Source organism: Sabethes cyaneus, chromosome 1 (genome assembly GCF_943734655.1).
Source record: "Sabethes cyaneus chromosome 1, idSabCyanKW18_F2, whole genome shotgun sequence".
Lineage (NCBI taxonomy): Eukaryota > Metazoa > Arthropoda > Insecta > Diptera > Culicidae > Sabethes > Sabethes cyaneus.
In genome coordinates, this window is record NC_071353.1 from 72,590,859 (window position 1) to 72,615,780 (window position 24,922).

Sequence of the window (24,922 nt, forward strand, 5' to 3'; positions counted from 1 at the left end):
CGGTTTCTATGCAGACAATAGGTGCTTACTTGAGTACGCCGCTACTGAGGAAGCCACTGGTGGCTTCCTTCTTCTTCTGGTTCCTTCTTCTGGTTATTGAAAGCCAGATGAAAATGTTTCGTAATTCTCACTATCTGACGAAGTGGAGATAGCTAACTTTCACGAATAAAATTAGCCGGTATGAACGGGTAAACGTTGCCGTATAATATTCGCCACTACGAACGCGCAGATATACGTCTCGTGCTGTTCGCAGCTGAAGAGCGACTGCTTTTATATTTATGATGATTATATAAGATAATATCCGATTAAACCCGACTCGCTCCGTGCTGCTGTACGATTTTGTGCTGAATAACGTATGTGTGTCAGTTACTGTCATTATATACGACAGAAAATCAACTTGGGCGCACTTTATTAACCTTTACGTCCCCAACATCAAAAATGAAGGTACTTTCAGTTACACTTTTGGCTCTATCTCATCTGATTTTCAATCGATTTTTATGCAACTAGTCTTAAAAAAACCACATTAGATTGGCCTTTAATGAAAAAATATGCTGTTAAATTCTGGTTTCATTTTCCCGGAGATATTCCAGATCGCGGTGGGATTTTTTTTGACGTCATAAGTAGCAGATGAAATAAAACTAGAAATCTACTTAATTGACTGCGCAAAAGTTATCCATTTTATTTGTAGTCACTAATAATGACTTTTACACTACCCTGTAGAGCGCTGACTTATGCCCCACACTTCAGAACATCCGTTGTCGGTTCTACCGGAACTCAAAAGTGGCCATTTGGAATTCTCTTTGGAAATATGGCAAATGGGGTATCAAATGACATGATTTTTCAACACGAGCTCTTTAGGGGACATTTGGTTGTATTTTGAGCCAATCTGAGTATTCCGGAACATCCGGCATCGGTTCTACCGGAACGCAAAAATAGTCATTTGGAATTCTCTTTGAAAATATGGCAAATGGGGTGCCAAATGACAGGATTTTTCAACACGAGCTCTTTAGAGGACATTTGGATGTATTTTGAGCCGATCTGGACATTCCGGTACATCCCGTATCGGTTCTGCCGGAACTCAAAAGTGGCCATTTAGAATTCTCTCCGGAAATATGGCAAATGGGGTATCAAATGACAGGGTTTTTCAAGACGAGATCTTTATTGGACATTTGGATGTATTTTGAGCCGATCTGGACATTCCGGTACATCCGGCATCGGTTCTGCCAGAAATCAAAAGTGGCCATTTGGTATTCTCTTCGAAAACATGGCAAATGGGGTGTCAATAGACAGAATTTTTCTACGCGAGCTCTTTAGTGGACATTTGGATGTATTTCGAGCCGATCTGGGCATTCCGGAACATCCCGTGTCGGTTCTACCGGAACATTTGGAGTTCTCTTTGAAAATATGGTCATTTGGAGTTCTCTTTGAAAATATGGCAAATGGGGTATCAAATGACAGGATTTTTCAAGGAGAGCTCTTTAGTGGACATTTGGCTGTATTTTGAGCCGAACTTGGCATTCCGAAACTTCCGAAATTGGTTCTACCGGAAGTCAAAAGTGGTCATTTGGAATTCTCTTCGGAAATATGGCAAATGGGGTATCAAATGACAGGATTTTTCAACACGAGCTCTTTAGAGGACATTTGGATGTATTTTGAGCCGATCTGGGTATTACGAAACATCCGGCATCGGTTCTACCGGAACTCAAAAGTGGTCATTTGGAATTCTCTCCGGAAATATGGCAAATGGGGTATCAAATGACAGGATTTTTCAACACGAGCTCTTTAGTGAACATTTGGATGTATTCTGAACCGGTCTAGGTCATTTTCACATTGACTGAAGTTTTTGGAGCGTCTTAGTAGAATACGAAACCTAAAAATAAAAAATAAGAAAACTTATCCAATTTAATTCTATGTGTATTTTATTCACGACAGATACGTATTTCGCCTACGACTTGCAGGCTTCCTCAGTTCGAAAACAGACACTGAGGAAGCCTGCAAGTCGTAGGCGAAATACGTATCTGTCGTGAATAAAATACACATAGTAGAATTAAATTGGATAAGTTTTCTTATTTTTTATTTTTAGATTTTCACATTACAAAATTGTTTGGTTTGAAAGAGAAAGGGTTTCAAACGTTTGTTTCTACGGCATTACGCGAATTTCCGGACCGGTAGCAGATGTAAAACTGGCAGGGATGACAATAGGGAAAAGTTTGGGGGCGGCCATTGGCAAGGAGGTTCAAAAAAGACTTAGTTTTCCTTTTCAGTGATTTGATACTCTATTTGCCATATTTTCGAAGAGAATTCCAAATGACCACTTTTGTCTTCCGGTAGAACCAATTCCGGATGTTTCGGAATGCCAAGTTCGGCTCAAAATACAGCCAAATGTCCACTAAAGAGCTCTCCTTGAAAAATCCTGTCATTTGATACCCATTTGCCATATTTTCAAAGAGAACTCCAAATGACCATTTTTGAGTTCCGGTAGAACCGACGCGGGATGTTCCGGAATGCCCAGATCGGCTCGAAATACATCCAAATGTCCACTAAAGAGCTCGCGTAAAAAAATTCTGTCTATTGACACCCCATTTGCCATATTTTCGAAGAGAATTCCAAATGACCACTTTTGGTTTCTGGCAGAGCCGATGCCGGATGTACCGGAATGTCCAGATCGGCTCAAAATACATCCAAATGTCCTCTAAAGAGCTCGTGTTGAAAAATCCTGTCATTTGATACCCCATTTGCCATATTTCTGAAGAGAATTCCAAATGGCCACTTTTGAGTTCCGGTAGAACCGACAACGGATGTTCCGAAGTGTGGGGCATAAGTCAGCGCTCTACAGCGTAGCGTAAAAGTCATTATTAGTGACTACAAATAAAATGGATAACTTTTGCGCAGTCAATTAAGTAGATTTCCAGTTTTATTTCATCTGCTACTTATGACGTCAAAAAAAATCCCGCCGCGATCTGGAATATCTCCGGGAAAATGAAACCAGAATTTACCAGCATATTTTTTCATTAAAGGCCAATCTAATGTGGTTCTTTTAAGACTAGTTGCATAAAAATCGATTGAAAATCAGATGAGATAGAGCCAAAAGTGTAACTGAAAGTACCTTCATTTTTGATGTCGGGGACGTAAAGGTTAAGCATTAATTACGATTCCGAGTTTATTAAGAGATATTTACGATAATTTTTGTATGTACTTTGATATACGAGTTAGTGCTGGCTGGGACTTGCTTGGGAGGTGTATACAAGTACAACAAGCACACAAACACATATCACACAGTATTGACCACTACCCGGTTGAAGCCTTGCAATCGAGTCGCAGAGGTTGCCTCTGGAGCACGCAAGGAAAGTCCCGGATGACGCTTTCGAAAGCCACGCAGCTAATCCCAACCAGTTAGCTGTATTTTGGTGTTGAAGATTTGGGCTTTTCCATTTTTCTCCCCCAGCTAATATGCAAGGCTTCTGATTTCACGGGTAGTAATAGCGTAGCATCGAAGCTTCATTTCCAAAATATGGTTCACTACCACTAAGTGCTAGTCTTGTTATTCAGCAGGAGTGAAAACTGTCTTAAAAGAGCCGACACTTCCGGCCCGGATATTCCCAGCAAACCACAAATCGTATAATAATGTGTGAAAATCATCTTAAATATCGCTAAACAAACTCGAAATCGTACATAAGGCTTAATAAAGCGCACCCTAGTTTACATTTATTCGTACAAAATGATAGTAACTGATTCACATACGATTTTCGTCACAGTATTGTATAGCGTTATGGAACTAATCATGTTGAGTCGGATTTCATCGTATACAAATACTTATGAATGTGAATTATTTTCATATAACTTGCAGTACGTATATCGTCTCCAAAACAGTACGCATATGCTGGTTTCGTGCATCGAATGCGATTTTTCTAGATATATATCGGTACATAAATCAAATTTGTTACTTTGATATACGTACGAAAATGTTTGCTGGGTTGCTACTTCGTATCTCTTCACATAGGGTAGCACGGGGCAAGATGCCCACATTAAGCTCACTATCAATCAGGCGTCTGAAATTGAAGGGTAAAGAAGCGGCTAACATCTTTTTACGCTTCATACACTGTAGCAATCAGGTTGATTAGATTGGCCCTTTGCTGTATCTTCGTTAAGTTAGCAAATAAAGCATGGTATACTAGAAATTATGGTTAGTTGGTTACGCGGATGTATTGGTTCCTTGCATACAAGTTAGCCGAGTTTTCCAATTTTACTCTTTCTTAGAGCCTCTCATTCGCGATTCGCTAGATGGAATCTCTAAGCACGAAGGTTGCCGGCAGATTCTTCTTCTAGAAGAGTTCAATAAACTCTAGGGATGAAATAGTTAGATGCATGCAACTAAAGATAAAAAGAGATGTTTGATCGGATTTGTATGATCGCAGAAATTCGCTATAGAATATTCGTTTTCCAACCAAATCTCGTTTGTTCTGAGGAGTTTCCCAATTTCGCTTCGATCAATTTAAACTGATCAGTGAACGAAATCGGAGTGTGTGTCTTGTGTTGTTTCGTGTTAGAAAAGGTTTGTGTCTTAGAGTGAGACACTTAGGATTAGTTAAATTTACTAAGTGTTATTTCATTAATAGGGAATAGATAGCGCAGTTAGGAGAAGTTCTTGCGTGGAGTCTTTGCTAGCCAGTGTGGTGGAAACAAAAGGTAACGTGAATAGTAAAGCTTTTAGGGAATTTGGCTAATACCGTCGAACAGCCGTTCGACGGCTTTTTGTGTTCCATTTGAAATTTCATTCAAGCGCTCGGCGAAAGCTTCGGACCACACCGCCAGCAAAGCACATCCACCCTCCTACCGCACACTTCACGAACGGCTGGTTATAGCACCGCTTCCAGCCGCCGGATTTCGGATCACGCCGCTTGGGAAAGCCGCTGATCAGCCTGGTCGGCTTATGCTGCTGAGCGTTTAGGACGCCATTTTGTGATACGCCAATTGCAGCTGCCGAACCAGAGTGCATGCGCTTGATGTCCATCGCGCAACATTTTGCTGCTTTGTAACGTCGTTGGATGGAGAAATTTGGGTACGGCCGCCGTAAGTAAAGATCTAAACCCTGCGCAGGTGATATAAACGAAAGTTAAGCCAATCCCCAAACCCGAAAGAAGCTTTAGGGCAGATTCCACCCACGCAAGTCAGGAAGAGTAGAGTGGCTCAAAAACCTAGGTGTAATTAAATGTGTTTGTACAAAGTAGAATAAAATGTTAAGTCTAGTTTGCGTTTCCCTAAGCTAAAGCCTTTTTATGGAGTGTCATTTGGTATAATTTAGGTTCTTCGAAGGTGTCTCACGAATCGCGTAAATTTTAGTGTTGTTTTTGGTACTCCAAGTGGACTGCTTGGTAATACAGTCCCCACACTCCGATTTCCTACATTGGCCAGTAATCTGGTTGTTCAGAGTTGGGCCAGTGAGGAAAAAGGTACGAGTCGGTGTGTGGATTGAGGATTTTCGGATAGCGAGTTTCTGTGGTTAGGCTTCTTAAAAACGCGTAGAGTGAGCACCTTTGGTTGCATGCATCCGCCTTTTTGTCCCCTTAGTTGTTGAACTGACCCGCCCTGAGGCGGAGTTTCTGGCCGGGCAAGCCTTCACTTGGCAAGTGGCCCTCTAACGGGGTGGCGCTTAAGTCACTTGCCTAGGGATTCTGGGGAACGGATCGCGGACTGAGTTGGTCGTACTTCTGCAGGCTACAACACGTCCGACACAAAAAGTAAAAAAGTAACTTTGTTCGAGCGCTTACCAATACACATTCATCCGAGGCTGAAGTTAGAGCGGGCTACTCACAAATACATTTGGTCCGAGGCAAAGTTTGTTATGGGCTAGATGAGATGTTGGCTACACGAAAAATGTATATGAGAATGACATTTGTGACAGTGGGGTGCTATCAATATATCCGAAGAAATCTACACCAAAGGGCTCAAAACCCTCGCTAGGTTATCTTTTACAGTCTTTTCTATAACCTGTATGCATATTGGGTGCTAAAATTATAACGCATATCAAATATTCTCGAGCAAAAATTAATCGCTTTTTGGGAATTTTACCAACCTGCGGGACAAGATGACCATCCTTTTCAAAAGCTATTAAACCTTCATTGTATTTCACGGATAATCTAAATAATAAATATTATAGATTCAAGCTGCTCATAAACTATTTTAAACATTTATTTGGATAATTTGGTTTGGAGTGTTCAGTTAACCATAAAAAAGTTGTTCATTGAATGTACGTATTCCTCTGTGGTCATTATTAGGCAGAAATATGTTAAACAATGTATTTTATCGAAAACAAATAAATATGCTTGTCTATGATAAAAACGATAAAAAAGAAGAAAAACAAAAAGTAATTTATATCCTTTAACTAATAATGTGATGTATATACTGGACACTATCACTTGTTGTTCTTACAAAATAAAATAAGCATTTACCTTATTCGCCAACCGGTTTCGGGTAGATGTTACCCATCATCGGGGCTAGGTCCAACTGATTTTGATAAGAGAGTAGTTACAACTTCAGCTTTGTTAGATGAAAGAGCGGCGATACTATTGGAGCATCGTCTTCATTCATCAAACATTGCTCAGCTGTGGTGATATGCAGCGACTCCCAAGCGTTCAAATGCGATGACTTCCTCACTGGTTTTATTAGTTTAGCACTGTTCCAGTTTATTTTATGCTGATGATTGGCAGCATGCATCGCGACACTAGATTCGTTCACTCGTTCGTTCTCAGTTGCATTCTTATGCTCTTTCACACGTTGTTTAAATTTGCGGCGAGTTTGTCCGATGTAAATTGCCGGGCAATCATTACAATCGATTTGATAGATTCCTGACTTATCTTCGGCTGGAATCCTGTCTTTTACATTGCAGAGCATATCACGCAGCGTGTTGTTGCTTTTAAAGACAACGTGGTATCCGTGTTTCCTAAGGCATTTCTTTATCGGGTTTGTGGCTTTAGGATAGAATGGCATACTGATCCTTTCAATGTCGTCTTTCTGGGGTTGTAGAGTGGTAACATTCTCTCTATGTTTTTTACGCTTATGGATACTAACTATTTTGTCAACGAACTTTTTGTCATATCCATTGATTCGGGCAGATTCATAGATTTTTTCCCTCTCCTCTAAGAATTCTTCTTTTTCCATAGGTATAGAGATAAGACGATGTACCATTGAATGGAACGCTGCTTGTTTCTGAGCACCGTAATGATTAGAGTCCGATGTAATGTAGCGATCAGTGGATGTTGGTTTACGGTAGATACCAAGTTTAAGAGAATTATCATTTTTCTTAGAAATCATCAAGTCTAAGAAGGGTATTTTTCCATCCACTTCTCGTTCGACAGTGAACTTTATAGTGGGATGTCTAGAGTTTAATAAATCGAGTGTTTTTGGGAGGTGTCTTTCTTTTACAATGGCAAAAACATCGTCCACATAGCGTTTCCATACTCTGGGGAAATACTGTTCTTTTTGTAGTGCAACTTCGAAGTCACTCATGAAGACTTCTGCCAGGAGTGGTGAGACTTTACTACCCATACTGAGACCATATGTCTGTTTGTAAAATTTTTCCCTGAAAGTGAAAAAATTTTGGCTCATACACTGTTCTACTATTGATATATACGCTTCAATGTGGAACGGTGGAGCTCGACTTCTTTCCAAGTGGTCACGAAGGCTTCGTACAGCTTCTGGGACTGGCAGGCTCGGAAATAAAGCACTGACATCGAACGAAACCATGGGGCAAATAGTACCCGTCAAAAAAGTACCCGGCAAATAGTACCCGTCAAAAAGTTGCTCACTTAATGGGAGAAGTGAAGTTGGAAAAACGGTTACTTATATCAAACCCAAAAGTTGCATCGCTATATTGTCTTCCCAAGATACATAAAACCCCTATGGCAATGAGACCGATCTCGTCCAATGTTTCTACCCCTACAGAAAAAATGGCTGCATGGTTGGTAGAAGAAATGAAAAATTATCCTGTTACGCATGGGGCAAACGTGAAAAATTCGATAGAATTAGCTGAGCAGCTCAAAAATACAGTGATACGGAGGGGGGAAATTATGGTTTCGTTCGATGTCAGTGCTTTATTTCCGAGCGTGCCAGTCCCAGAAGCTGTACGAAGCCTTCGTGACCACTTGGAAAGAAGTCGAGCTCCACCGTTCCACATTGAAGCGTATATATCAATAGTAGAACAGTGTATGAGCCAAAATTTTTTCACTTTCAGGGAAAAATTTTACAAACAGACATATGGTCTCAGTATGGGTAGTAAAGTCTCACCACTCCTGGCAGAAGTCTTCATGAGTGACTTCGAAGTTGCACTACAAAAAGAACAGTATTTCCCCAGAGTATGGAAACGCTATGTGGACGATGTTTTTGCCATTGTAAAAGAAAGACACCTCCCAAAAACACTCGATTTATTAAACTCTAGACATCCCACTATAAAGTTCACTGTCGAACGAGAAGTGGATGGAAAAATACCCTTCTTAGACTTGATGATTTCTAAGAAAAATGATAATTCTCTTAAACTTGGTATCTACCGTAAACCAACATCCACTGATCGCTACATTACATCGGACTCTAATCATTACGGTGCTCAGAAACAAGCAGCGTTCCATTCAATGGTACATCGTCTTATCTCTATACCTATGGAAAAAGAAGAATTCTTAGAGGAGAGGGAAAAAATCTATGAATCTGCCCGAATCAATGGATATGACAAAAAGTTCGTTGACAAAATAGTTAGTATCCATAAGCGTAAAAAACATAGAGAGAATGTTACCACTCTACAACCCCAGAAAGACGACATTGAAAGGATCAGTATGCCATTCTATCCTAAAGCCACAAACCCGATAAAGAAATGCCTTAGGAAACACGGATACCACGTTGTCTTTAAAAGCAACAACACGCTGCGTGATATGCTCTGCAATGTAAAAGACAGGATTCCAGCCGAAGATAAGTCGGGAATCTATCAAATCGATTGTAATGATTGCCCGGCAACTTACATCGGACAAACTCGCCGCAAATTTAAACAACGTGTGAAAGAGCATAAGAATGCAACTGAGAACGAACGAGTGAACGAATCTAGTGTCGCGATGCATGCTGCCAATCATCAGCATAAAATAAACTGGAACAGTGCTAAACTAATAAAACCAGTGAGGAAGTCATCGCATTTGAACGCTTGGGAGTCGCTGCATATCACCACAGCTGAGCAATGTTTGATGAATGAAGACGATGCTCCGATAGTATCGCCGCTCTTTCATCTAACAAAGCTGAAGTTGTAACTACTCTCTTATCAAAATCAGTTGGACCTAGCTCCGATGATGGGTAACATCTACCCGAAACCGGTTGGCGAATAAGGTAAATGCTTATTTTATTTTGTAAGAACAACAAGTGATAGTGTCCAGTATATACATCACATTATTAGTTCAATAGTTCTTACGTTGCACGAAGATACGAAAGTGAAAGTTATATCCTTTAATTCTACTACTGTGTTATCCTAATTAAAGGATATAAATAACTTTTTCTTTTTCTTCTTTTTTATCGTTTCAGATATTCTACTAAGACGCTCAAATAAACATTAATTAAGATGCATATTTATTCCGTTACAAATATTTTATGCAGCGATTGTTGCTGATTTAAGGTTATGGGTATGCAATTCAGGGTAGCAATCTTGGTCTATAAAGCGGTGCGCATTTTGCCCCGCAAGTAGATGTATTTTTTAAAAGCAATTTGTGGTAACTACATTATCTGCATAATTGGTGCAATATCAACATCTCATTCATTACTAAAATCAATGCCACGATAACTCATTCGTTAAATGAATTTTTTTAATCATGATTAAAACCTTATTTTATGGCTGCGTAATCTTATAATAAATGCAGTATTTTTAATCGTCGATCTATTTTTTATGTTATCGAAGAGTCCAATGATTTTATTTTTGTAATTGTTTGAATTATTGTTAGATGTAGTGTTTATTTACGCGCACGGTTACTAATTATATATCTTTATAGCGTATATAACGACTTTTTGAGGGGTGGTCATCTTGCCTGGGTTGGGCATCTTGCCCCTTCTTACCCTACGGGGATAGCGTCTGCCGTGGAACTCCGTGGTGCTTGGCGGCTTGTTTCGTGGATGTTTCGTCTCGCCTGCTCGCATGCGCTTTTTTTCGGCTGTGTTTCGTTTACAAACCTCAAAAGTTATAAAAGCGGCGTTTTATTCCGCCGAGGTTATTCCACGCCGCACTGCAATTCTTAAGTGTATGATCGTTCTTCGTCCACTTCCCGTGGTCGGATCATTACAAATTTAATATCAAAATAAGCGGAAAAGATTGCAGAATCAAAATTTGAAATAAAAAAATTATGATTTGTTCAAAATTTTTGGTCGTTCATGTCCCCTTAAAACGGCTAGACTGTGCTGCAGGTTGAGAAATACAAATTTTTGTCAGTCAAAAAATTTGCTACAATACTGCCGTAAATCGCATAATAGTCCCATTTATATAGAAAACTCCATAGAAAATGGGAATCTTACGCGATTCACTACAGAATATCTGTTTTGATTTATTTTTGCTTAAATTTTTATAGGAATATTTTATAATTTGCAAAATTTTAATGACGAAAAAAGTGATATGGTTAAGATTGGTAATTGTAAAAGAACCTTTAACGATAGGCCTTGGTGGTTTTTAATTGATAATTTAGGACAATTTATCTGCTGGTAACGAGTGTTTGCCGGTGACCCACCATCAGAAGTGCCAGGCGGACAGGACGGGTCTTCCCCGATACATATATGGACCAGGACAACAATATTTTTACAACCTTCGCGTAGAATGAAATCAATTTTGCATGTTTTGTTTCACCACTATTCATCAAAAAATGAAATGAATTTTATTGCATTGTAAAAGGGTCGAACAACTTATATAGCACTGACACGAGGTCTACCAAACGAAGTAAGGAATAATTTATGCCATTGCAAAGCTAAATCTCTACTTGATTTTTTTCAGTTTTACGAGGTTGAAGAAATAGAAGAAAAAAAAACTTCAGTTATCACTAACAATTACCTACAGAAAATAATCCCTAAAAGTGACATTTTTTCAACCCACTCTTATTACTGTGAATAAATTATAATAACTTAGAGAATAAAGAGAATATTGGTAATTATCATATTTGTCCAAAACGCTGGATGCAGTCGATAGCTTCTCTTTTGAATATGCATATTTATCATGTCTGTGTTTGTCGTAGGTAGACATAAGTGTAGTATATTATGGGGTGCTTGTTAAGTTTTACGAAAAAAAACAGTGTAGTAGCTGTTTGTATTAATTTGGAGATATCGTACGGAAAGCTGATATTAGTTGTTATTAGACTGGAGATTTTACATTTATATTTCAGAACTCTGTTTGCATTATATTAAATATTTGTAAAAAATTGATTTTTGGTCAATCAAAAAGGTACCTACAAAACATTTCTAATACAATTGAAATTTAAAACCGGAAAACTAAGAATATTTCTATTCTTCAATCGCTATACTAAATGAGCTAGCTAGTGGTATGTTCATATGGTTAAAATTCTTTTCTGGATCTTTTACCGGGTGAGGTCAGGATTGATTGCTGATTAGTATTATCAATTAGAATTGGCTTGAGTATACTAGTTTCGGAGCGTTTATATTCAGAACTAATATCATTTAAATCTAGATCAGCGTCAAGAACAAGGACCTGCAAAAAAAGTAATGTTATGTATATAAATTAGGCATTAACATAAATTAATTACCGGAGCCGCTCTGGGGAAAGCTCCGTGAATTAGCCAATTCTCATGCAGTTCGTGCAATTCCTGCAAATACTTCAAAGGGACACAACTCTCTTCGGAACGCGCACGTTTTGTCATTCTTTCAAAAACAATTTTTGGACTAGTTCTCAAGTAAACTGCAATAATATATAATAAAATTAAATAAATAGGGGAGATGCATTAGCCTTCGCCCCCTCCCCAATCTTTCGCCCCTAGGTAAAAGTTGCTTTTATTACATATCTAAACCTTTAGGCATTGTAAAAAATGTATGTCTCCTTTCAAAACATCAAATCTATTTTCATTTTACATCAATTGCGTAGAATTTTGTAATTAATTTATGTTGAAATTTTGAGCTTTATGCCGCCACTATTTTTACACTAAACAACACTATTTTCTTTGGATGTAGAAAACTGAGCTTATTTTGAAATGCTGGGAAATAGTATAGGAAATTAATGCTAACGTCATCCGGGGATACTTGCAACAATTTTTGAACTATGACTTAGTATAACTTTCGAAGTACACCATTTAGGTCCAAGTGTAAGTAGACAAAACTTGTATAGTGGTGAGTACTTTTGATTTATGATTATGAGAAAAAATATAAACTAAATGAATCTGTAGAATGAACCGAAAATAGGGGTGTTGCAAGTTACCCAGTAAACGGGCCTACTTGCAACACTTTTCTGATTTTGCGTTTCTTATGATTTTATATCTGATTTCAAACCGCGAATGACTATTTTGAGATATTTTGAATGTATTTGTAGTAAAACAAGAGTGGAGGCGTTTTTTGTTTCCCAATTTCGTTTATCGCTTTTTTAAAGATATTCGGTGAAAATGCAGCATGTCGGCGAACTCCAAATTGCCGTTTCAAGGCACCTGGAATTTTTCAAAATTTTAGTTTTTCTGGAGATGGTGGTAGACAAAATAACATCGTACAGATTCAAACTTACTTTGTACATACTGTCTATTACGATAATTTTCATTTTTACAAGTGCTGCAAGCCGCGCCATAATGGAAGTAACAACACGAAGTCATCGTTTCTTCTCCAAGTTCAAAATATAAACAAAACTCAAAGTTGCTATTTGTTAGCTTATATGATGCACTTATTGTGTACAGGAACCAAACAATAAAAAATAATTCCATGTCAATGAACTGACGCAACTTTGCACATCCATTTTTCCTACTCTGAAAGTGAAATTACTTTCCAATTGTATAAAAACAAGCAAAACAATGATGTAATGGATTAAACTTAACTAAACAATAGGTAAACATCCCTTCTTTAAAATGGCATTGGGTACAAATGGTTATGTTAACAAACAAATACGTTAGACCTGTCAGAAGCGCAATGCGTCAAAGTGTTGCAAGTGCCCCGGTGTTGCAAGTATCCCCAGATGACGGTATTCATGATACGTTTTATCTCTGCTATTTTTTGGAATAGCACAAAAAACATTTTAAAGTGCATTAACGCGTAACAATGGTGAATTTTAGATATTTTATTGTTTTGTAAAGGAGGCGAAAAATAGCACACAAAAATTGGATGTTTTAGTCTTTCGTCCCTGTGTTTAAATCATAGTAAAACATTGGATTTTATATTTTATCGTCTATTTTATATGTTAGCAAGTGCAAGTCGGGTAGGACGGGGCAAACTGTGTCAGTAAAGTTTTCTATATCCTATGATATTAATTCAAGTTTGAAATATTTTTTTCTTAACATCTTATCAATACCTTTTTCTAGCAGCGATAAATAATAACCAGCAAGTTATGAGTTTGTACTTAAAAATCATTGAAATTTTTGGCACCGTCGCTTATGCGATACTTCAAAATGGAGAACTACCGTGAAAGCACCAGTCGCCGTGCAGTTCCGATGGCCGCGCACTCGGCAATATTTTCATTAAATGCATAAAATTAGGATAAAAACATATAATTTTATGCATACAATTCTGTTTTTGCACTTTTACTGTTTATATTAAAGCGAAATAGACAACCATCGCTCGCTCGAAGAAGCCAAATAAATTCTAATGGGCGATTCTGCAAGACGCCATCTTTGTAGGTTTGTTAGCTGACAAACTTAGAAAGTGTTTTCTTGAGTTTAAGAATTTCTTGGGACGCGTAGCTAAAATATTCCAAAAAAATTGAAATGAGAAGTAAGTTAAACATTTCTCCGGACGAAATACTGCACGTTTTGATCGTTGTTTGCATTTTTCCTGATATTTTCGAGTGTGCGGCCGCGGTTTCGAGCTGAAATATTACCTTATCCTATCGCCGCGCATGGGTCTTTGAAAGATGGCAACGGCTTTAAGAACCAGGAAAAAGTGATAGAGAACGTTCTGATGTTCTATTGAACGACAGTTTTTCTCCAGGGAGGGATTGTTTTGTATAAGGATGATATAAAAGTAGTTAGCTTATGATTTATATTATGCATTCAATTGCAAATAATGAGTTTTTAATATAGAGCTTCATTATTTGGAATGATTAAAATTTGTTTGCTTTCCCAATTAAGATACTGAACATTAGTGTTTACTTGAAATTTAAAACAGGAATAGCAATTAGGTATTTACCGAGGAAAAATTTTTCAAAAGGTAATCAAATGCAAATATTCGTAAATAACATGGGCACTAATGCGTCGATTGTTGCCCATATCTTTTATAAAACAGCTGACTTGGTTGTTTTTCAATAGAAAATATTTTCATTACCATTGGTAGTGAAAAGTCTAGCTTGGATAAGATTAAAAAAAAGTCGAAAAAGTAGCTATGCATCTAATGTATCAAAAAACCTTCTTGTAATAAAATAAATTGCCGTTTGAATATTTTTTTTACTTAAAAAGGCAATTACGAGACAAGAACTATTAAAAAATCATATTTATGATACTAAAATTTATAAAAACATATTAGCAGTGGAATTTAATATAAATGTTTATTGAAATAATTGAGTACGAAAAGTGCGCGGCGACTGGAGCATTGACACGCGGCAATACAAACGGGATAAATTTTTGTGTGCGGTGATTGGTACATGTACATGATGCACTGCCGCTGGAAGCATATCTGTCCCATGTTACAAAACACGAAAATGAAAAAATCGCACCCAAAGTTGAAAAACTGATTTTTCTAAAATTATTCAGTTTTGATGTTATTATTTGTCCCTCTTTGAGATAATGTTGAAAAACTTTACTCAATTTTGTATACAACTTGAAAACATTTTGTATGAAAAGGTATATGCAGCGAGACAAACATGCGTCCATTTTTCCAGTGGGACAAATCTCGCGTCACTTTTCCTTTCGTCCAATGTAACAATTCCACCATTTTGAGAAAAACGAGATCGAAGTTCGTCGAATTGAACTTTAAATTGTTTCAAAATGAAATAATTTTCAGTCATTCATTCAACGTGGTTGATGAATAATAACATTCAATATTTAACCGGGTGTTTAAAAATCTATTTAAAACTAAGCAGTTTTGGTTTATTACGGAAAAAGTTACATTGGACTGATTACCAACTCATGCTGTACTCATGCTGTTTTTATTTTTCCAGGCTATTGCACATAAATCAAGCAAGATCACCGTAAAATGTGTGCGTTGCCGTGCAACGCTATTTTCGAGGCTATTTTTCAATATTAGGCCGCTTGTTTCACTTAAAATACATAAATAATGCGAAAAAAAAACTTTCACTTGCTAGACAGATTGGGTTTGCTTTGATTTTTTTGCACTTTGGACATCAGATGAGAACGACCGAAGTAACAGTCAGTCATCCGTAATTCGAATGTGCACATTGAACATTTTAATGATACTAATTTTTTAACCTCAAAATAATTCTATTTGAGCAGGTGTTTTTGTATAACATAGAGTTTAAAAAGAGCAATAATTTGTTGTGATAAACCGGATTTCTCGCGTCACTTTTGATTTCGTCCAATGTAACAATTCCACCATATTGAGAAAAACGAGATCGAAGTTCTTCGAATTGAACTTTAAATTGTTTCAAAATGAAATAATTTTCAGTCATTCACTCAACGTGGTTGATGAATAATAACATTCAATATTTAACGGAGATTTTAAAAATCTAATTTAAACTAAGCAGTTTTGGTTTATTATGGAAAAAGTTACATTGGACTGTTTACCATCTCATGCTGTACTTTGGACGGTTTTATTTTTCCAGGCTCTTGCACATAAATTAAGCGAGATCACCGTAAAATACGTGCGTTGCCGTGCTACGCTATTTTCGGGGTTATTTTTCAATATTAGACCGCTTGTTTCACTTAAATTGCATAAATAATGCGAAAAAAAACTTTCACTTGCTAAACGTCCAATGTACAGATTGGGTTTGTTTTGATTTTTTTTGCACTTTGGACATCAGATGAGAACGACCGAAGTAACAGTCAGTCATTCGTAATTCGAATGTGCACATTGGACATTTTGATAATGCTAATTTTTTCACCTCAAAATAATTCTATTTGGGCAGGTGTTTTTGTATAACATAGAGTTTAAAAAGAGCAATAATTTGTTGTGATAAATCGGATTTGTTTACAATTGTTACATTGGACGAAATGAAAAGTGACGCGAGATTTGTTTACATTTGTTACATTGGACGAAATGAAAAGTGACGCGAGAATCGTCTTGAATTTTTTTATAGTTTTTCTAGTATAAACACCATGCTTTCGATTCATATTATTAAAATACATATAAAATTATAACGTTTGACAACAAAATGTCGAAAATGACTAAATGTAACATGGGACAGTTATGCTTCCACCGGCAGTGCACTTTAAGTCGTTTTTTGCTTGCTTGTGGCATAGGGTTGCCAAGTGGCCGGTGTTTGGCCGGCCGGACCGGGTTTTCACTTGCAAAGCCGGTGGCCGGTCAATCCGGCAAAAAGGCCGGTTTTCCGACGTATGAAGCTGCATTTGTACTTTTTGCCTGGTTTGTTAAATTTTCTGATAAATTTATCAGCAATCCTGCACAATGGATGATTGAAGATAGATAGTTTTGCAGTGATAATACCTTGCTTCTGGCGGTAATATACATTAAATTATCCAGGAGTGCCAGAAGCAGGTAGTTCTCACTCAAACCTCACTAGCTATCCACCGACTATCAACCGACTCCACTTTGTCTCTATGCCGGTTATATGCTACCGGCGCACAGTGGTTTGATTGCTCTGGAATCGTGAACTTTTTTAATAACTCTTTTCATAGTGTTTTTTTCAATCTGGCGTCTTCGGAAGAATTTCTGTATATCAATAGACGCAGCAACTGGTGGTTAGTATTAGTTCGGAACTCAAACACAGGCGGTGCTGCAAAATTTAACTTTCTAATTTGATGATTTAGAGCTATAGTATGTTTTAGAAAGTTTTAGATAATCTTATTATGAAGCTTTTTGCTGAAAACATTATTCCTCTAAGTATCACAGTTTTCGAGATATTAAGCGTCTTTCATGATGGACCCCCACAGATCGGGTTTTTCACTGTAGCTTCATAGCTATGTGATTTAGGGAAAATAGTGTTCTGCAAACATTTGCATCTATTAAAATCACACATTTTTGCAGAAGAAAGTGAACACTTATCTTCTATACAGAGCGAGTTACTGAACGATTTAGGTAAAAATTAGCCATACTTCGTACTGCTATACAATAAAAACTTGGAAAAACTGGCGGCCAAGATATAATTAAAGTGAAAGTACATTCAAAACTGACCTTAAAACATGCTAAGTCATTTGTCTCTTTAAGTATCTTCATCATTTAATTTGCATTTCTAAAAAGTGTTACTCAGTCTTTTAGAGACATATATGATATATATCATAATGTTTACTATATCCCATCGCCCTGTTAACAGCAAGGTACGATGCTAATCTAACAAGCCAGTCATCGTATGTACTAATCTCGGCTGTGTGGTACTGCTAGAGTTTAATAGGATCCTTACCGTAGCCCTGTAATGGTCCTGTACTCTAATAACCGGCTGCGAAGCCTGCCGATAAACAAGGGCAATGTCCTCAAGACGGTTATACCCAAAGCTTTGCTCTACTTGTATCGCAAGAGACTAGTAAGAAAAGCAAACTAATGTTAGGTAATTAAAAGTCATTACTTTGAGCGTCTTAGCAGAATCTCGAATACGGGAATATTGTGATAGATTTTTGTTATGTAACAGAATTAAACAGAAAACTTTTTCTTCAACTCGTAATGTTAGGGGCTTTTAATTTCAGGTAAATGACAACATAACCAAACCAGAAAATGTTCTAGAACGGCAGCAAACATGGATTTGCTGCATCGCCTTCTCGAATCATCAGATCCCTTAATTAGTAGCATAAGGGCGTCGCGAGACAAGTCGGCGAGTGAACTATGCGGCGATGCAAAATACATGCTCGATATTTAATTTTCTATTTATTTTTTATATATTTATTTTTATATGTTTACTTTTTATATATTTATTTTTGATATATTTATTTACAATTACGTAAAATTAAAAACCCCTAACATTACGAGTTGAAGAAAAAGTTTTCTGTTTAATTCTGTTACATAACAAAAATCTATCACAATATTCCCGTATTCGAGATTCTGCTAAGACGCTCAAAGTAATGACTTTTAATTACCTAACATTAGTTTGCTTTTCTTACTAGTCTCTTGCGATACAAGTAGAGCAAAGCTTTGGGTATAACCGTCTTGAGGACATTGCCCTTGTTTATCGGCAGGCTTCGCAGCCGGTTATTAGAGTACAGGACCATTACAGGCCTACGGTAAGGATCCTATTAAACTCTAGCAGTACCACACAGCCGAGATTAGTACATACGATGACTGGCTTGTTAAATTAGCATCATACCTTGCTGTTAACAGGGCGATGGGATATAGTAAACATTATGATATATATCATATATGTCTCTAAAAGACTGAGTAACACTTTTTGGAAATGCAAATTAAATGATGAAGATACTTAAAGAGACAAATGACTTAGCATGTTTTAAGATCAGTTTTAAATGTACTTTCACTTTAATTATATCTTGGCCGCCAGTTTTTCCAAGTTTTTATTGTATAGCAGTACGAAGTATGGCTAATTTTTACCTAAATTGTTCAGTAACTCGCTCTGTATAGAAGATAAGTGTTCACTTTCTTCTGCAAAAATGTGTGATTTTAATAGATGCAAATGTTTGCAGAACACTATTTTCCCTAAATCACATAGCTTTGAAGCTACAGTGAAAACCCCGATTTGTGGGGGTCCGTCATGAAAGACGCTTAATATCTCGAAAACTGTGATACTTAGAGGAATAATGTTTTCAGCAACAAGCTTCATAATAAGATTATCTAAACTTTCTAGAACATACTATAGCTCTAAATCATCAAATTAGAAAGTTAAATTTTGCAGCACCGCCTGTGTTTGAGTTCCGAACTAATACTAACCACCAGTTGCTGCGTCTATTGATATACAGAAATTCTTCCGAAGACGCCATATTGAAAAAAACACTATGAAAAGAGTTATTAAAAAGGTCACGATTCCAGAGCAATCAAACCACTGTGCACTGTGCGGCGACTGTCTAACGCACATTACAGATAAATCCTCTAATATGCTGCCACTAACCCCCCGCCCCTCCCCCGCGCATTATTTGATGTCAGGACCGACCGGCCGGTTTTTGTAATTTTCAGACTTGGCAACCCTATTGTGGCACCAAACGATGTTATTGATATTTTCGCATGAAAGCGTAATAAAAACACTAACCGAAAATGTATATTGCGTAATAGTATGTAAAAGAAATATTTTTATTCATGTATTTATGTACCAGTCGAAGTACTAAGTGCGCGGCGACTGGTGCGGTAGTTGTCATTTAAAAATTCAGTGTCTTTACATTATATTATAGATAAATGATTTATTAGTGATTTACAGGTTAGCAAGCGTTAATTTTCATGTTTGTTCAAATAACATGCTTCGGGGCAAAGTGTGTCACAGTAGTCCGGGGCGAGGGGTATAAATGTAAAGTTAGAAAAATATTGCTTTGAATACGTTTGAAACATCTACCGTTTAATCTAGATTACCTATATGACATAAGTGTGCATAAAATAACGTTTGAGAAAAAAGCGCATGAGCTGCTAAATAGACAAAGCGATAAAATGCTCAATACAACGTGTCGAAAACATTGAATACATGTTGTGGAAAACTACAAAACTTGCACTGATTGACTTGAACATGCAGCTACAATTGTTTTTCACTATTTTAAATAAGGCCATTACAAATATTTAAAAAAGTTTTTGTCCCTTCGGTGTTGGGCCGAAAAAAACAAAGAGAATTTTTTAATCGAGCAAAAAAAAATGGATTTTAGGTATTTTTATTTTAAGTTTAAATGTAAAAACCAAATCTATTCTTGCTTTTAACACATACATTGTTAATTTCCATGCAAAAATCTATAAAAAAAAAGACAAAAACGAAAGAAATTTTTTTTTGGCTGATTTTCGGAAATTCCGCTGTTTGAATTTCCATTTCTATTTCATGCTAGAAGCGTTAACTCAACTTGTACACTCATTTTTCAAGTTTTTCAGGCTGTAGAGCCCACTTGAATGAAATGAAAAAATGAAAAAATTTAACTTATATACTACAAATTATTTTTTTGTCCCCCCGATTTTTCAAGCCAATTTCCAAGGGGGGGGGGGGGGGGTGACAAAAACTTTTAAAATGATTTGCAATGGCCTAATTTTGCTGAATCCTACAAATTGAAACCATCCTGTTTAAGAACGTGACACTCTTTGCCTCATTGATTGACAAACTTTGCCCCGGTGTTTTTTCACTGCCAGAAAAAAATGTCTTTTTCAAAGCTCTTGGAAAAATAGAAAAAACATTTTCTAATGCTCGCCATTTCCACGATTGTTTAGAAAATATTCTAAAATGTGGTGTACATAGCGCATTGCGGTTAAAATACTGATTTTTTTTAATCTAGCACAATTTGAGCTTACGTGACATTCTTTGCCCCGTCTTACTCTAAATATGCAAAATAACTAAATTTCTGCGAATGATAATTTCACAAAATCATATAGGTTATTCCATTACAAATGACCCAATGCAACCTAATGCTGTGATAACGACAACCCCTGCAAATGAGTGGAAGTACTACAATCGAATAATATCGGGAAAAAAGAAAATGCGAGCCTTAATTACCCTAAAAATAATTAAATTTGAATATTTCTATGTAAAAATGGCTTACAACGCGTCTTTCCACATGGGGGCGAAAATTAGTACACACGAGCGACCAAAATTGAATATAGGGGGGCGAAGATTAAATCATTTCTGAAGATTTTAAATGCCCAATTCCAATAATAAAACGTAACCGATTAATGATGAAAATCATAAATTCTTGTAGAGAAAACGTTGATTGACCATAATTGGTAACATAAATTTGAAATAATCCAAACGAAGCTAGCTAAACTCTCAAAGTTAATTGGAAATTGGGTTCTAGGGGGCGAAATATAATACATTTTACCCTACTAAACACAAAACTACTGTTAAATTTTACCTATTAAATCAGCCTGTATGTGAATATTTGCATGAATAAATTCGTACCAGTCTTGTAGTATGTTGTACATTCCTTGATGTAACATTCCGTTCGCCAGCATATTTTCTACAAAGCAGTATCTGCAAAAAAAATAATAATAAGATCGTATATCACCACTGTGCGGAACCGAAGATTCCAGAACTCGAGACTGGACATAGCAGAAGGTTCGCATATACAATGCAAAGTGCTCTTATCTCTCTTATCCCAAGGAAGTTACTGTTCCAACTTTTCTACCTTTAAACAACCCCTCGGTTACTTCACGAAGAAAGACGAGAGCAAAAGCAGTTACTCAGTTCAGTTGTGTTCCGTTCTGACCGTAGTAAGAAATACACCGTTGTTATTAAACCTAAACCGTTTTTGTACATTCATTACAATAACGATCCGATCCCATTACAGTGTCACAGTGAGTGATGACCGTGCTTATCTACATTTCGTTATAAAAGTGCCGTTAAAATCCCTAATCAAGGTTTTATTTCGAACAGTTACTACTGCTTATAAGTAGCGATTACTAATAATCGCAACCATCTGAAAGAATATATGAATCGTTTGTTTGAGAAACCCCACAAGTCCACTCGACACTATTGTTGGAAAACAACAAAAAACTGATTTTCTCAAAATTTTGAACCAATCCTTATATTTTTTGGTATGTGGTTCTATGATAGTATCTAAAATACATTATGCAGACTTATCTTTTGATCAAAATAATGATTCTAGCTGAAATTACAAGGCTTTAAAGTTGATGGATATTTGGGGTTTCTCAAACAAACGAGAAATTGATGGTGCACTTAAGTAGTTTTAGGCCGTTTCTATTCAAACTTGTGATCTTTTCATGCTCATAGTATGTAATTTGTTACCATATATCACTGAGGATGTTAAAAAAGTACGTACCGCTATGAAGAAGAAGAGGGGAGAGGCGCTAAATATTATTTATTAAAAATTTTGAAGTAGAATAATACAAGTTTTATAAAAAGTTTTGTATTTGTTAATCGAAATTTTTATCATGGTTTGCATTTACCTATTAAAAAATAAAAGGTAAATGGAATAACGGGGGTTTTTGAATTGCATAAATGGACCAGAGTAACATGAATTCACATCGAATAAAATACTTTGAAACTTTGCTAGTAGTAATTAAAGATATTATAACCAGAAACTAAACATTTTAAATCTTGGATAACAGCCGTACTATGATTATGGAACAGAATCTGAGAACAAGGGTCTGTTCTCTAATTACGTTATACCAAAAGGAAATGGAGATACGTGAACAGCAACTTAAATACTTCGAACGGATAAACTATTGATTTTACAGTTACTCGGGAGTGCTCAACGGATTACTCACATTAGGAAAAGCAACGAGTTAACAAAAAAGATAATTAGAAGATTAAATCTTTTATTAATATATTGTGCTATTATTAACATTGTATAGTAAATGGTGGGTTACGGCTTTTGTGAGAAATGCATGGAAAGTTTAGTTTGTCGATTTCTGGAACGAGATTGCTACAGTTTTTACTGTATCTAGATTACAAGAACGGTTTATTTACGTTTATCTTGTCGACCAACTAATCCAAGCTTATCTGCATTTGCAATCAGCTCTAACTTTTTCAGTTAAAACACCCTTTTCTTTTCAATTTTATACGCCGTTCTTATACTTTTAATAACTTTCGCCTTGTATTTGACTGTGATTGACTGTGATTTTGACTGTGTCCAACTCGTAATTTTTCGACTCCGAAGAAATTTTTATACTATTGAATTGTGTTGCGAATACTGCTTACAACATTGCACGTAAATATTGAATTTAATATTGATAATTTTGTACCTATCGCAGCGCCACTCTAGATGATTATCGGAAACATGGATATTTGGGGCTTCTCAAACAAACGGATATTTGCAACCCAATTTAAAAGGGGTTCGTGGAACTAACTTTGCCTAGAATTTCAAGGAAAGGTGTAAATATCCTCAAGGATTTGAAAACTGTTAAAAAGCCAATTTTTTATAAAAATGGCGTTTGTGGGGTTTCTCAAACAAACGATTCAATTAGAAAGTTCAGCGCATTTGCTCTGCTCCTGTGAAACTCTTGCATCTTTCAGGTACAGCTTCTTCGGAAGCTATCTGTTATCTCCATACTCTGTATGGAAACTCAATCCCAAGAAGGTCATCGGTTTTGTGTAGTAATTAATTGGTGCATGTAGGGAACGAGGCGAGTTAAATGAATCAGCCTAAAATAAATCTAATGAAACTGAATTATTTACTTGAGTGTAACTGAAACCCCTTGCATAGGAAGAATACCGTCATACGAACGATAAGAGAAAAGGAGAAAAATGTATCGTTCACAATTCGCTATGACGGCACCACACGACCTCTTTTATGTCGAATTTGTTTATTCAATCCGGATTGGAACTGGATGAACTTTTTGTGTTCATTTGCTCCTATCTGACAGATAAAATTCATCTAGTTTCAACCCGGATTGAATAAACAAATTCGACATTACACTTACAGAACTATCCGTAGCTGAATGCGTGAAAATTATTTCCGACATGTTTCAGTCTTTTGCACTCTTTAACAAATCGCTATTCTGCTTCACGCAAACTCGAAACTAATGAAGGTGTCTCCACTGCGGCGCCGTCATAGCGAATAGGACACTTACGTATACTGTGGCAAGATATAGCATGCTCTAAACAAGAATCAGTTTTTGGACGAACGTAGACTTTGACGGACGTTGTCCCGTATTCCAGAGGGCTCGGTTGGAAATAACCGCCGGACACGACAGTGCAGTCTTACAACAATCTAGCCCAACTCTTGCAATGAATTTCAGCAATTCATCTGTGTACAGCAATCGCCAACGGTCAGCTACAAAACACAATCTCCATGACTGTCGCAGTGGCATTTTGAACCCAGTGCCCTGTGGCATTCAAAAAATAGAAAAACGCAAAAATTATACTTTCTGTTGAGCCCAGGGATTCACACAGTCTTGATGAGTTGGGAGGCGATAACGATAAAAACTGTCCTTGCCTGATTCTAAACACGGCGAAAACCAGCATTGGACGGGCATCAACCGGAGCGACTAATGTCGAATTTGTTTATTCAACCCGGGTTGAAACTGGAAGAATTTTATCTGTCAGATAGGAGCAAATGAACACAAAAAGTTCATCCAGTTCCAATCCGGATTGAATAAACAAATTCGACATAAGACAGCAGCCCGTCAACGACACACGAAGCTGGAGAGGGCTGGAAAGAAGTCTTGTAAACTGGACAAGAGCGCCAGGGTCAACTATCTAGCTGATGGGGAAATAAGGACCGCTGCCAAAAGACCTTATTGTAGGTATTTATTTATTTACTACGTCTTCAGAATTAGTACTGTAGACTGAAATCTATGATAATTGCCTTATGCTAATTTTAAAACGATCTCTCCCTACGTGAAAATCGAAAACTTCTAGATTGTTTAACAAGTTAAAACATTTCTCCAACGGATGGTTTTGTCCAAAAACAGTTCTATGCCCTACAACATGGATTAGCAAACGTTGGCGGGATCGACGCGGTGGGACGAAAAAGTTTGCTAGTCGCAGGAGGTCTGGGCAATCAATCCGGTTGCTCAGCACGTCAAAAGCAAACATTCGTTGAAGGTATATACGTCGTTGGTGCAAAGA

General features: G+C 36.9%; 1 protein-coding gene across 2 annotated transcripts in view; it reads right to left on the reverse strand.

Moving 5' to 3' along the window:
- Positions 1 to 10,599: 10,599 nt before the first annotated feature.
- LOC128733904 (deoxynucleoside kinase) overlaps positions 10,600 to 24,922 on the reverse strand; it is a 60,238-nt gene continuing 45,915 nt past the window's right edge. The window contains exons 4-6 of one of the 2 annotated variants that reach the window (XM_053827777.1): positions 21,243 to 21,361; positions 11,763 to 11,914; positions 10,600 to 11,707 (exon numbers count right to left, since the gene is read on the reverse strand). In XM_053827777.1, the coding sequence (XP_053683752.1) occupies positions 11,555 to 11,707; positions 11,763 to 11,914; positions 21,243 to 21,361 (424 nt within the window). In that variant the 3' untranslated portion in view covers positions 10,600 to 11,554. The remainder of the gene's footprint in view (positions 11,708 to 11,762; positions 11,915 to 21,242; positions 21,362 to 24,922) is intronic. The other variant, XM_053827768.1, reaches the window with a different exon arrangement.